Source organism: Rhinopithecus bieti, unplaced genomic scaffold, assembly GCF_001698545.2.
Source record: "Rhinopithecus bieti isolate Rb0 unplaced genomic scaffold, ASM169854v2 scaffold_44695, whole genome shotgun sequence".
Classification (NCBI taxonomy): Eukaryota; Metazoa; Chordata; class Mammalia; order Primates; family Cercopithecidae; genus Rhinopithecus; species Rhinopithecus bieti.
The window spans coordinates 546,205-559,348 of NW_016818171.1; the positions used below are offsets into that span (position 1 = coordinate 546,205).

Genomic DNA, 13,144 nt, shown 5'->3' on the forward strand with positions numbered 1-13,144 from the left:
ATGCCGGTCATGAAGGGGTTGCTGGCCCCGCAAAACACCTTCCTGGACACCATCGCCACCCGTTTTGACGGAACGCGTGAGTGGGACGGAGGTCGGGGCTTGGGGTTCAAGCTGGGGGCCAAGCCTCTTCGAGGCCGTCTCGGGTCTCCTGGACGTGGTGAGACCCGAGGCTAGGGGAAAGAATGGAGTTGAGGGTCTAAGAACTCCCAAAGCCGCGGTGCAGGAACAGGGCAGGGAGTGCCCTCCGAGGGGAGGAGGGGAAAGGGCCGAGAGCACGGGGTCCAAGGTTAGGGGGTGTGACTAGAGGCAGAAGAGGCTCTTTGTGCGGCAGAGCGGAGGAGGGGCCTTGGGAGCCGCCCACTCTCGGGCAGAGCTGTGCTGGGGGCGTGTATGGGGGTATCCGAGACACAGAAGTGGGACAAAGTGGCCGGGCGTTCTGGGGACTCCAGCTCCCACTGTCTCCAGAAAAAAAGGAGAAAAGATCAGACTTCAGCAGGACCTAGTTTGGATTGAGGTAGCGCGGCCCCAAGTCGTGGGGCGTCAGTGTCTTAAGGTGGGTGAGACAGGAGGAGGGGAGCGGTCTGTGCGATGGTAGGAACTCCCGGCTCGCCCAACGCAGCTTGGGTTTCAGGTTCAGCACCTTGGACAGCCGCATCACTCCTTTCCCCGCCTCTTCTCCCGCCATTCCCTCTTCCCACTCTGGAGCCCAGAGATTCCCCGCCCTCCCCCCCCCAACCCTGCCATTCCCTCGGGAACCCTGGCCGGGATCTGGAGGGTGAGGGAGCGGTACCCGAGGGCGGAAACTGAGCCGCGGGGCCCTACCCGCTTCCTCCCCCCTTGTTTCCATAGCGCCCATCACCGGGGCAACAGGCCCTGGGATGGAAGAAGGAGGCTGTGCCCAGAGCCCAGTGCCTCCCAGGCACCTTCAGTGTCCCCATTAGCCTCCCTGCCCCCAGACAGTCATCCCTCCTAGAGCACCAGGACTGGTTGTGTCACAGGCCCCACCTCTTAGCTGAGTCTCTGTCCCTGAATGGCCCACAGGAGACCCCTGGCCTCCCCCCAATTGAGCTGAAGGAAGACAGCTCGGTTTCTGCTGCTGGAGGGTGCTGGAGCTATATGCTCAATGCCCTCTCCCGTTAGAATTTGAGCACTGGGGCAGATCCCCCGAAAGCAGCTACAAGAATGCTAAAAAGTGGACCTTTCCTGGAAGGCAGGGAAAGAGGACACCACTCATCACCGTCTGCCCCCACACTAAGGAGATCTGTGAGTTTGGATAACCTCTGCCTTTTGGTTTCCTATCAATAAAATAGGTGTGGTGTCATCAGAATCTCTGCCCTGCTTACTCTGTAATAGGAAGAAAGCCAAGCGAATGTGGGGGAACAATTTCACCTTCTCAGCGTAGCACTTACTATGTGCTAGGACTTGTTCTCCCCAAGTTAGCTCATGTAACTCTCACAACGACCATGTGAGGAAGGCCTATTATACCCAACTTTGCAAATAAAGAAAGCTCAGGCACAGAAGAGGTCATCAACTTGCCCAAAGTCATACAGTCAGTAAGTGGCAGTGGAGGGTTGCAGGAGCCCAGGCTCTTACTCACCACGCTATGCTGCCTTCTACAGTGACCGCTCACCAGTTGGAAGGCAGGGGGATGGATGGCATGACCTCCTGGGGTCCTTCTCCAACTCCCCGTTAGACCCTGCTTAAGTCCTGTCTTAAGTTCTTATTTCTTTGCTCTATCTTTTCCTATTCTCAATTCAGAATATCCCAAAGTGGGGTCAGGAGCAACATGGAAACCTGGGAAGCTTCTGGCTCTGTGACTTCTAACCCCAACTTAAGGGAGGTGCTGTCCACCTGGAAGCTAGGTCGCCTCCCAGCCTTGACCTGACCTTGACCTCTTCTTCCCACAGACAGCAACTTCCTGCTAGCCAACGCACAGGGCCCACGGGGCTTTCCCATCGTCTACTGCTCAGACGGCTTCTGCGAGCTCACAGGCTACGGTCGCACCGAAGTCATGCAGAAGACCTGCAGCTGCCGTTTCCTCTATGGCCCAGAGACCAGTGAGCCAGCCCTGCAGCGTCTGCACAAAGCCCTGGAGGGCCACCAGGAGCACCGCGCTGAAATCTGTTTCTACCGCAAGGATGGTGAGGGGGCCCACCCCACCCTGCAGCCCTGCCTAGGCCTCTAGCCTTATCCAGAGGGCACTGGGCACAGTAGGAGTCTGAGTGCTTGTCCCCACACTGCCACAAGCTGACTGTGACGGCGCGTATCCCTGACCTCTCTGGTCCTGGGTTCCCCTATCTGAAAGATGAAGGAGACGGCTGACAGAATCTCTGAGGTTCCTTTCTGCTCTTGCTTTGCCAAGCTCTTAACTATGTATAGGAGGATGAGGGGGATGAGGAGAAAGGCATGCCACGGGGCTGCCCATACTCCTCCCTCCCTCTCTCGATGCCTACAGGCTCGGCCTTTTGGTGCCTCCTGGACATGATGCCCATCAAGAATGAGATGGGGGAGGTCGTGCTGTTCCTCTTTTCCTTCAAGGATATCACTCAGAGTGGAAGCCCAGGACTTGGCCCCCAAGGAGGCCGCAGGGACAGTAATCATGGTAACGGCAAGTCTGGATGGGCAATGTGAATGGTCAGAAGCCCTCGCCTACCCAGCCACATGGGATGTACCCCAACATATCTCTGCACCTTTCTTCCCAACAGAAAACTCCCTTGGTAGAAGGGGAGCCACCTGGAAATTTCGGTCTGCCAGAAGACGGAGCCGTACTGTCCTACACCGACTGACCAGCCACTTTGGCCGCCGGGGCCAGGGAGGCATGAAGGCCAATAATGTGAGTCCCACCCCCAACCCAACATCTCCCAAGTCCTCCAGCCTTGATTCTGAGGCACCCCTGCCACTGTCTCCCTGCTTCCCTGTTTGTCTGGTGTCCCTCCTTGGCTTGCTCCTCTGCCCACCCATTTCCCAAACACTACTCTCTGCTCCATCCTATATCCTCCCCTCATATCCTTCTATCCCTCACTCCCTCACTCTCTTAGGTGATTGACATTACTTTGCTCTGATGATGTCACATTGCTCCAGCAGCAATGACCTCACCTGCCCGGGGATGATAGGGTTATACCATGGGTGGTGAAATCGCAAGCTGCTATAGTTCTAGGGAGAAAGCCCTCATTGCAGGCCTGGCATCTAGACCTGTGTACCACCTCCTAGGACCCTGACCAACCCAGGGGATTGAGTCCCCAACCCTCTGTTAGGGATACAGGGAATGCGGTGGGCTATGCCAGCCTCTGCTCCCTGCTGGGATATGCCCAGCCCCCACTGGGCCTCCAGAATCCAAGAGGAACTTAAGGGAGAAGTTTGTGATCCCTCAAGCTAGGGCATGTGCCGATTTGTCATAGTCTTCTTCTCAAGTAGGATGAGTGTTGGGCCAGGCACAGTGGCTCATGCCTGTAATCCCAGCACTTTGGGAGGCCAAGGCAGGAGGATTGCTTGAGGCCAGGAGTTCTAGACCAGCCTGGACAACATAGTGAGACTCCTTCTCTAAAAAAAAAATAATTAAAAATTATCTGGAGGCCAGGCGCAGTGGCTGACGCCTGTAATCCCAGCACTTTGGGAGGCTGAGGCAGTCAGATCACCTGAGGTCAGGAGTTCAAGACCAGCCTGACCAACATGGAGAAACCCCATCTCTACTAAAAATACAAAGTTAGCCGGGTGTGGTGGCACATGCTTGTAATCCCAGCTACTCGGAAGGCTGAGGCAGGAGAATCACTTGGACCTGGGAGCCAGAGGCTGCGGTGAGCCAAGATCACGCCATTGCACTCCAGCCTGGGCAACAAGAGTGAAATTGTCTCAAAAAAAAAAAAAAAAAAAGTATCTAGGTATGGTAGTACATACCTGTGGTCCCAGCTACTCTGGAGCCTGAGGCAGGAGGATCGCTTGAGCCCAGGAGTTTAAGGCTGCAGTAAGTTATGATGGTACCACTGCACTCCAGCCTGGGCACAGAGGGAGACCTTGTCCCTAAACTTAAAAAGTTTAAAATCAAGTTGGGTGAGTGTCAAGCCTTATAAATACCCCTGACAAGCCATGATTGGTTCAAACAGGGGCCTGGGGCCGGGCACAGTGGCTCACGCCTGTAATCCTAGCACTTTGGGAGGCTGAGGTGGGTGGATCACCTGAGATCAGGAGTTTGAGACCAGCCTGGCCAACATGGCGAAAACCTGTCTCTACTAAAAATACAAAAAGTAGTCAGGTGTGGTGGCATGCTCCTGTAGTCCCAGCTATTCAGGAGGCTGTGGCAGGAGAATTGCTTGAACCTAGGAGGCAGAGGTTGCAGTGAGCCGAGATTGCGCCACTGCACTCCAACCTGGGCAAAGAGCAAGACCCCATCTCAGAAAAAAAAAAAAAAGAAAGGAGGGGGCCTGGGAAGTATTTGGCAGGAGAAGAGATTGTCAGGTGTCAGCCTCTGTGCCCCTCTCCTGGCCTTCTATCTCCTTTCATTCATGGTCGAAAGTGCCTTTGCAGTGTCCACCTGTCCCCTTTCCCCATCCCCTGCCTTTCCCACCCGCCATCTTGGCTCCTCTTTCCCTCAAGTGTCCCCAACCGCCACCCCTCTCCCCTTAGAACGTGTTTGAGCCAAAGCCATCAGTGCCCGAGTACAAGGTGGCCTCCGTGGGGGGGTCTCGCTGCCTCCTCCTCCACTACAGCGTCCCCAAGGCCATCTGGGACGGCCTTATCCTCCTTGCTACCTTCTACGTTGCGGTCACCGTCCCCTACAACGTCTGTTTCTCGGGTGACGATGACACCCCCATCACTTCGCGACACACCCTTGTCAGCGACATCGCCGTGGAGATGCTCTTCATCCTGGGTCAGAGCCTCTGCCTCACCCACCCTGGCGGGTTGGCTGGGGGAATCCACTTGGCCAAGCCTCACCCACTCCTGGGGCCCGCATGACCCAGGCATTCAGAGCCCCTCACTTCCTGCATCTTTAAGTCCCAATGGCCCATGTGTCCTGCTTCCTGCAGCCTTCAGCCTTGTGACCTATCTTCCCTAAGGACCAGCCAGAAGCCCAATCCATCTCTCCATGCCTGCCTCCTCCTCCAGTCTGGGTCTCCAAAGCTTGTTCCCAGCTTTTTTGGTTTCTTGACCTCTTGGCCAAGGCCCCCCAGTAATAGCCTCTTGCACCCCCAGATATCATCCTGAACTTCCGCACCACCTATGTGTCCCAGTCCGGCCAGGTAATCTCTGCTCCTCGTTCCATTGGCCTCCACTACCTGGCCACCTGGTTCTTCGTCGACCTTATTGCTGCTCTGCCCTTTGACCTGCTTTACGTCTTCAACATCACCGTGGTGAGTGACCTCCATCCCACCATCCAGTCCAACCTCCCAACTTCAGCACAGCATCCTCCAGGAAGGGACTGACCCCAAACCCAGATATGCCCCTTCCCATCAATCCATCTGCAGATATTTATCAGGCACCTGCTCTGGGCACAGCCGTGCGCTAGGTACCGGGAGGATCCCGGAGGGTCTGTGATCCTGGGGAGCTCAGCTCACAATCTTTGAGGGAAGCTGAGACAAATGAAAAGCTAACTATGGCTACCAAGGCGGCATTGGTCTGATGCCAAATGAGTGGTACTTTTCACTTTTTTATTTAACAAACAACTGATGAGCATTTAGCTGTCTGCAAAGCACTGTGTGGGGCACAGCCACTGTGGGGAAAGGGAACAAGGATTCAGCCTCTAAACAGCTAAACTGGTGAGGGGGCAGGAATACTGCAGAGCACAGCAGGGACAGAAGAGGTGAATGGGGGTGGAAGACGGGGCCCGGGTATGCTACCGAGGGGTTGGGCTGACCTTGGAGTTCCAGGCTGGAACATGAGTGTGTGTTAAAATGATCTGAAGTCTGGCCAGCACCTGGGAAGCAAAAGTGTACTTGCTGGGCAGAGGCTGGAGGGGTCTGGGAAGGTTTCCTGAGGGAGGCGGGAGTATAGCTAGACCTTAAAGGGTGAGTAGGATTTAGCTGGCAGGAGATGAGGACAGCAAGCATTTGGGGGAGCATAGTAAACCTAGACAAGAAGGTAGAGGCTGTGGGTGAATTCAGAGGCAAAGAATGCCAGGACCTGAGTCCTCACACTTCCCTGGGAACACTCTGGAGGTGCCCTGAGTGGTCATCTGTAGCCCCAGCCAGCAGATAGTAGGTCTTCTCAAGTCCAGGGTGGGGCAGTGCTACCCTGTGTCCCCAGGCCCCCTTGGGTGTGGGGTGGGGAAGTGGGGAGCAGTTTCCTTGTGTGCTCTCTCCCTGCACTCAGCTATAGCAGGAAACCACCTACACGCAGCCGAATTTAACTAGCCGCCAACGGGCTGTGGGCCTCCTTTCCTGGCTGTGCACACGTGTGTGCGCGCTCCCACACACGTGCATGTGTGTACGTCTACCTCGAGGCTCTGACCATTCTGAGAAGATCTCCCCACCCCTCCCCAGGAGTGCGCCCACCCCTCTATGCCCACTAGGCACCATCAGCTGGGGAGTGGGAGACTGCAGAGAGCCCCCTGCCCCTCCTCTCAGGTCCCTTTGGGAGCACGTTACAGTTCACTACATTCTTTCACACATCATCACATGGGAGCCCCACGGGGACCCTTCAGGGCAGATCCTTATCCTTTTTCAGAGGTAGGTACAGAGGCTCAGAGAGGTTCAGTGACTTGCTGAAGGTCACATAGCCAGCAGGGGCAGGCAGGAGATTAGAACCAGGTCTCTCCACCCTGGGCAACAGGTGAAACCCTGTCTCTACTAAAACACAAAAAATTAGCCGGGTATGGTGGCGTGTACCTGTAGTCCCAGCCACTTGGGAGGCTGAGGCATAAGAATCGCTTGAGTCCCAGAGGCAGAAGTTGCAGTGAGCCAAGATCGCTCCACTGCACTCTAGCTTGGCCGGACGCGGTAGATCATGCCTGTAATCCCAGCACTTTGGGAGGCCGAGGCGGGCGGATCACGAGGTCAGGGATCGAGACCATCCTGGTTAACATGGTGAAACCCCGTCTCTATTAAAAATACAAAAAATTAGCTGGGTGTGGTGGTGGGTGCCTGTAGTCCCAACTACTCAGGAGGCTGAGACAGGAGAATGGCATGAACCCGGGAGGCGGAGCTTGCAGTGAGCCGAGATCGCACCGCTGGACTCCAGCCTGGGCAACAGAGACTCCGTCTCAAAAAAAAAAAAGAATCAGTTCTCTAAACTTCCAGTCTAGTATTTTTTCCAACATACCACCTTGCTTCTCAGGTAACCAGGGCCCCTGAGTGGATGGTCTGATGAGATGAGGAATACCACTGGGGGCCAGAGAGAGGTAGGGCGGAGACAGAAGATGAGCAGGCACTGGCAGAGCTGCAAACTTGAAGGAGCCAGGCCTGGATATTCTAGTCCAAAGAGAATGAGAGGAGTATCCCCAAGAGGGTGGGGCCCAAGGGCAGTTGACTGAGGGAAGCCCTGAAGAACTCAAGCTTGCAGTCAAGTGCTCTGGGAGCTGGGGGTAGGCATTAAACCCTGGCGAGGGTCCATGTGGAGGAATCAGAGCCACCTCCTTTCCAGTTCCTTCACCTAAAATTAGAGAAAAATTGCACGAGATGGTACAGGAGCAGTGTAGGACCAGGGCTATGGGAATTGTTCCTGGAGGCCCAGGAAGGGGCAGTGAGGGGCTTTCATTCCAAGTTCCCCAGGCACTGCCCCAGAGCTTCCAGTCCTAGCTGCCATGCTGCTCCCACCCAGAAGATAAGCCTTCCCCATCTCCAAGATTGAAGGGCTGATCAATATTGATAACCACAATGCAGATGGTACTTGGGGTAATATTAGTGAATATGGGACACTTACTAGGTACCATTATCTCCATCAACCCCTAGCACAGCCCAGGCTCCCTCAGTCCCTGCTCTCCTGCCCGCTCAACTCTTCTGCTTGACTCTTCATCTGCAGCTGATCCGCAAGAGGAAGTGTCCATAAACCTCCCCCAGCCCTCAAGTCCTTGCCTGTCCCCACTCCACTATGCTTCTCCATGTCTTGAAGTGTGGTCCCCATCACAATTGCTGCCGTCGCTACTGGGGCTCTGCAGAGACCATTGCCTATCCCCTGACTCTGACCAGGGCTGGCTCCCCTGCCATCTCCCAGTGTTTCGTGGCCCTAGAGCACAAGGTGGACTGTGGTGTCAGTTAGCCCAGATGCCCACCCTGAGTGCCAGCTCTATCATGTCCTTGGTCTGTGACCTTGAACAAGTCATTAGCTTCTCTGAGCCTTAGTTCATTCATCTGCAAATTGGGAATGATGATGATAATTGAACTAAAGGTATAATTTGTGTGTGTGTGTGTGTGTGTGTGTATGTGTATTGTTAAATAAGGATTACAAATGCTTAGCACAGTGCCTGGCTAAGCACATAGAATGTACTTACTAAGGCCAGGCACAGTGGCTCACCCTTGTAATCTCAGCACTTTGGGAGGCCAAGGTGGGTGGATCACGGGGTCAGGAGATCGAGACCATCCTGGCCAACGTAGTGAAACCCCATCTCTACTAAAAATACAAAAATTAGGCCGGGCGCGGTGGCTCAAGCCTGTAATCCCAGCACTTTGGGAGGCCGAGACGGGCGGATCACGAGGTCAGGAGTTTGAGACCATCCTGGCTAACACGGTGAAACCCCGTCTCTACTAAAAAATACAAAAAGCTAGCCGGGCGAGTTGGCTGGCGCCTGTAGTCCCAGCTACTCGGGAGGCTGAGGCAGGAGAATGGCGAATGGCGTAAACCCGGGAGGCGGAGCTTGCAGTGAGCTGAGATCCGGCCACTGCACTCCAGCCTGGGCGACAGAGCAAGACTCCGTCTCAAAAAAAAACAAAAAAAAACAACAACAAAAAAATAAATTGCAGATAATTTAAACATAATTCTGTTCACATTCTATTGAACAGAATCCTAATGGCATGATCATGTCTTACTCCAAGGGAGTCTAGAAATGTAGCCTATAACTGTAGAGTTATTAAAAGGAGAGAGAAGGGAAATAGATATTGGGAGACAATTTGGAGTCTCCGCCATTTTAACCTCATTGAACTCTTTCCACAATCCTGTATTATAATACTTTAAAAATCGTTTTCATTTTTAGATACTCATGGAGGCAATATAGTATCTTTTTAAATGAACGACACACCTGAAGCTGTTAATGATTCCCCCAAGGGCCACAGCAGGAAGTGGCCAGGGTAGAATTCAAACTCAGGTTTGTATGTCACAATATCCATCTTCCTTCTACCACGCTATGTACGGTGTGCCTAATGAGTCTTACTCCAACAGACAAAGCATNACTGCACTCCAGCCTGGCTACAGAGTGAGACTCTGTCTCAAAAAAAAAAAAAAAAGAAAAGAAAAGAAAAGAAAAAAAAAGAAAATAATTACTAAGCGTTAGCCACTGTTTGTTTTATTGTTATTATTCCCTTCCTGCTGCATTCCCTGGCCACTTTCTCAGGACAGCAAGGATGTCTTTCCTGTTGCGGCCTCCGCTGGCTCCAGGGTGTCTGGTGGGAAGGCCCTGGGAGGGGATTCTGAGGGCTCGGAGGATGTGTGCCTGCTGACAGCCTCCCCCGCCACCCTCCCGCAGACCTCGCTGGTGCACCTGCTGAAGACAGTGCGGCTGCTGCGGCTCCTGCGGCTGCTGCAGAAGCTGGAGCGGTACTCTCAGTGCAGTGCTGTGGTGCTCACGCTGCTCATGTCGGTCTTTGCGCTCCTTGCCCACTGGATGGCCTGCATCTGGTATGTCATCGGGCGCCGGGAGATGGAGGCCAATGACCCGCTGCTCTGGGACATTGGTGAGCCACCGACCCCAGACTTTCACAGACCACCTGTCCACCTGTCCCATCCCCAAGCTGATGCCTCCACCAGTACCCACACCCCTAATCCCACATTCCTCTATCCATCCAACAAACATGCGTTGAACTATTTCTGGATCAAGCATGGGGATATTGATTTGCAGACAAGGGCTCTGTTTTGGGAGGCTAGTCGGGGGAACTCACAGCTTAGCAGGGGAGCAAGACCAGTGATCCTGATCAAAGTACAATGCAGGAAACACTGATGGTGGAGGGGTGTGTTTCAGGCAGAAGGAGCAGCACGTGAAAAGTCCCTGAAAGGGCTTGGCATCTTTGCCCCCATTAATCCCTCCTTCTCCAGGCTTCATAGCCATGGGCCAGGAGACAGCCCCAGGCCCTTGCAAACCCTCTGAAAGGCCTGTCAGATCCTGGGCATGGTGCCTGACACCTCCCAGTCCTTCACCCCACACCTAGCCCACCATATCAATACCACCTTTCAAATGTCCCTTGAATCTGACCTTTTCTCTCCATCCTGTCTGCCCCTTCCCAGTCCACTCCACCTCCCTTTCTCACCCAGGCCTGTGCAATAACCTCCCTGTTGATCTCCCAATCCCCTTCTCATCCCTCCCACAACCACCCTTCTCACCACAGCCAAATGGGTGTTCTAGGATTCAACGTTGACCTGCCACACTCCTGCTGGGATTCCTTCAGTGGCTTCCCACTGCCCTCCAAATGAAGCCCACACTCAGTGCACACCCTGGGCAGCCCTGTGCCCCCTCTCTCCCCACCTGCCTTCCCGTTCTCCCATGCTCCCTGCGCCGCAGTCACACCAGCCTCTCCCCTGGACCCAGGACATACTGCTTTCTCATGCTGGGCCTGGAACATGTTGTTTTCCTCTCTGGCATCCTCCCTCTTTTGTCTTCCCTCTCCACCTAGATGGATTTTCTGTTCCCTGCCTCACTTGGAACCAATGTTCCTTTGGTTCCATGTGTCTCAACCAAAATGCCACGTCCCAAGGAGCATGCCTTCCAGGCACCATGTCCAGAACCCCCCAACTGCCAATGGGTTGGCTTTCCCTAACCTATTAGGATTCCTAACACACCCTATACAATAGTTTCCTTCCAGGAGCTCACCCCCCACCTGTAATGATTTATGTCATGTCTCTTTTCCCTCCAGGCTATAGGTTCCACCAGGGCAGGGAGAGTGTTTGGCTGGGTCAATTCCCCAACACTTTGTATACAGCAGGTGCACAATAAACTATTAGAAAGTTTCAAGAGCCTTTGAACAGTCAGCAGTGTAGTGAGTTGGTGACCTTGGACTGCAACTGTAACCAGTGCACCATGGGGAGGCACAGGCCCAGACCGTTCCCCACAGTTCCTGTGCCAACCTGTGTATAAATACTTGCCGAAGGTCAAGCACAGGTGGCTCCGGGAACCCTGGTTCTCCACCGCTGGCACAGCCAGGGCTCCCTGCATCCGTCCACCCTGCAGGCTGGTTGCACGAGCTGGGCAAGCGTCTGGAGGTGCCCTACGTCAATGGCTCAGTGGGCGGCCCATCGCGGCGCAGCGCCTACATTGCGGCACTGTACTTCACTCTAAGCAGCCTTACCAGCGTAGGCTTTGGCAACGTGTGTGCCAACACCGACGCCGAGAAGATCTTCTCCATCTGCACGATGCTCATAGGCGGTGAGGCCAGACCTGCCACGCCTCAGTGGGGCCCTGCGAAGCCCAGCGTGCACGGGGAAACTGAGGCCCAGAGAGGGCAAGGCATCTGCCCGAGGTGTCTACCCAAGTCCAGACAGTCACGCATTCATTCATGGACGTTTCCTGAGTGCCCACTATGTGCTGGCCCTGGGGATGCCACAACCAGGCGTGGCCTCTTGCAAAAGGGATGGGAAACCCAGGTTCATGACCTAATGATGGGGAGGCCTGAGAGGAGCATGGGGTGTTACCCATCTCTGGACCACTCCCTATTCCCCACCCCTAGTCTAGTGCCTGGCACCTAGTAGGCACACAGGAGCCCACTGGCTCTTGGCCAGGACAGGGTGGGTTTGGAAGCTGGGGAGGTGGCCAGAGGGGTGGCGGGTCCTGACCAGCCCGCTGTTGCTGCTCCAGCCCTGATGCACGCTGTGGTGTTCGGGAACGTGACAGCCATCATCCAGCGCATGTACTCGCGCCGCTCGCTCTACCACAGCCGCATGAAGGACCTCAAAGACTTCATCAGTGTGCACCGCCTGCCGCGGCCGCTCAAGCAGCGCATGCTCGAATACTTCCAGACCACGTGGGCCGTCAACAGCGGCATCGACGCCAACGAGGTAGTGCGCAGGGTCTCTCGTCTTGCCCTCGCCCTCCGCGTGGCCCTGCAGTGGGGTGGGGAAGGGGTCGCTGCCCCTCTGGCTTAAAATGGAGGCAGGCTGAGTGCGGCGGCTACACCTGTAATCCCAGCATTTTGGGAGGCTGAGGCGGGTGGGTCACTTGAGGTCAGGAGTTGAAGACCAGCCTGGGCAACATGGTGAAACCCTGTCTGCTAAAAATAAGAAAATTAGTCAGCTGTGGTGGTGCACGCCTGTAATCCCAGCTACTCGGGAGGCTGAGGCACGAGAATCACTTGAACCAGGGAGGCAGAGGCTGCAGTAAGCCAAGATCATGCCAGTGCACTCCAGCCTGGGTGACAGAGCTAGACTCTCTCTCAAAAAAATAAAATAAAATAAAATAAAATGGAGGCGCCGGGCGCAGTGGCTCACACCTGTAATCCGAGCACTTTGGGAGGCCCAGGCGGGCGGATCACAAGGTCAGGAGATCGAGGCCATCCTGGCTAACATGGTGAAACCCCATCTCTACTAAAAATACAAAAAATTAGCTGGGCATGGCAGCGTGCACCTGTAGTCCCAGCTACTCAGGAGGCTGAGGCACGAGAATGGTGTGAACCCGGGAGGCGGAGCTTGCAGTAAGCCGAGATTGCACTACTGCACTCCAGCCTGGGCGACAGAGCGAGACTCTGTCTCAAAAAATATATATATAAATAAAAAATAGCCGGGTGTGGTGGCTCACGCCTGTAATCCCAGCACTTTGGGAGGCCGAGGTGGGCAGATCACGAGGTCAAGAGATCGAGACCATCCCGTCTCTACTAAAAATGCAAAAAATTAGCCGGGCGAGGTGGCGGGCGCCTGTAGTCCCAGCTACTCGGGAGGCTGAGGTAGGAGAATGGTGTGAACCCAGGAGGCTGAACTTGCAGTGAGCCAAGATCGGGCCACTGTACTCCAGCCTGGGCGATAGAGCGAGACTCTGTCTCAAAAAATAAATAAATAAATAAATAAAAATTAAAATTAAAAA

At 54.6% G+C, this 13,144-nt stretch overlaps 1 protein-coding gene across 1 annotated transcript in view; it reads left to right on the forward strand.

The window, feature by feature from the left end:
* Positions 1-13,144, forward strand: part of KCNH4 (potassium voltage-gated channel subfamily H member 4) — a 26,830-nt gene continuing 13,686 nt past the window's right edge. The window contains exons 1-9 of the mRNA XM_017856579.1: positions 1-76; positions 1,908-2,141; positions 2,456-2,602; positions 2,706-2,833; positions 4,621-4,864; positions 5,188-5,345; positions 9,608-9,815; positions 11,303-11,497; positions 11,927-12,126. Coding sequence (XP_017712068.1) covers positions 1-76; positions 1,908-2,141; positions 2,456-2,602; positions 2,706-2,833; positions 4,621-4,864; positions 5,188-5,345; positions 9,608-9,815; positions 11,303-11,497; positions 11,927-12,126 — 1,590 coding nt within the window. The remainder of the gene's footprint in view (positions 77-1,907; positions 2,142-2,455; positions 2,603-2,705; positions 2,834-4,620; positions 4,865-5,187; positions 5,346-9,607; positions 9,816-11,302; positions 11,498-11,926; positions 12,127-13,144) is intronic.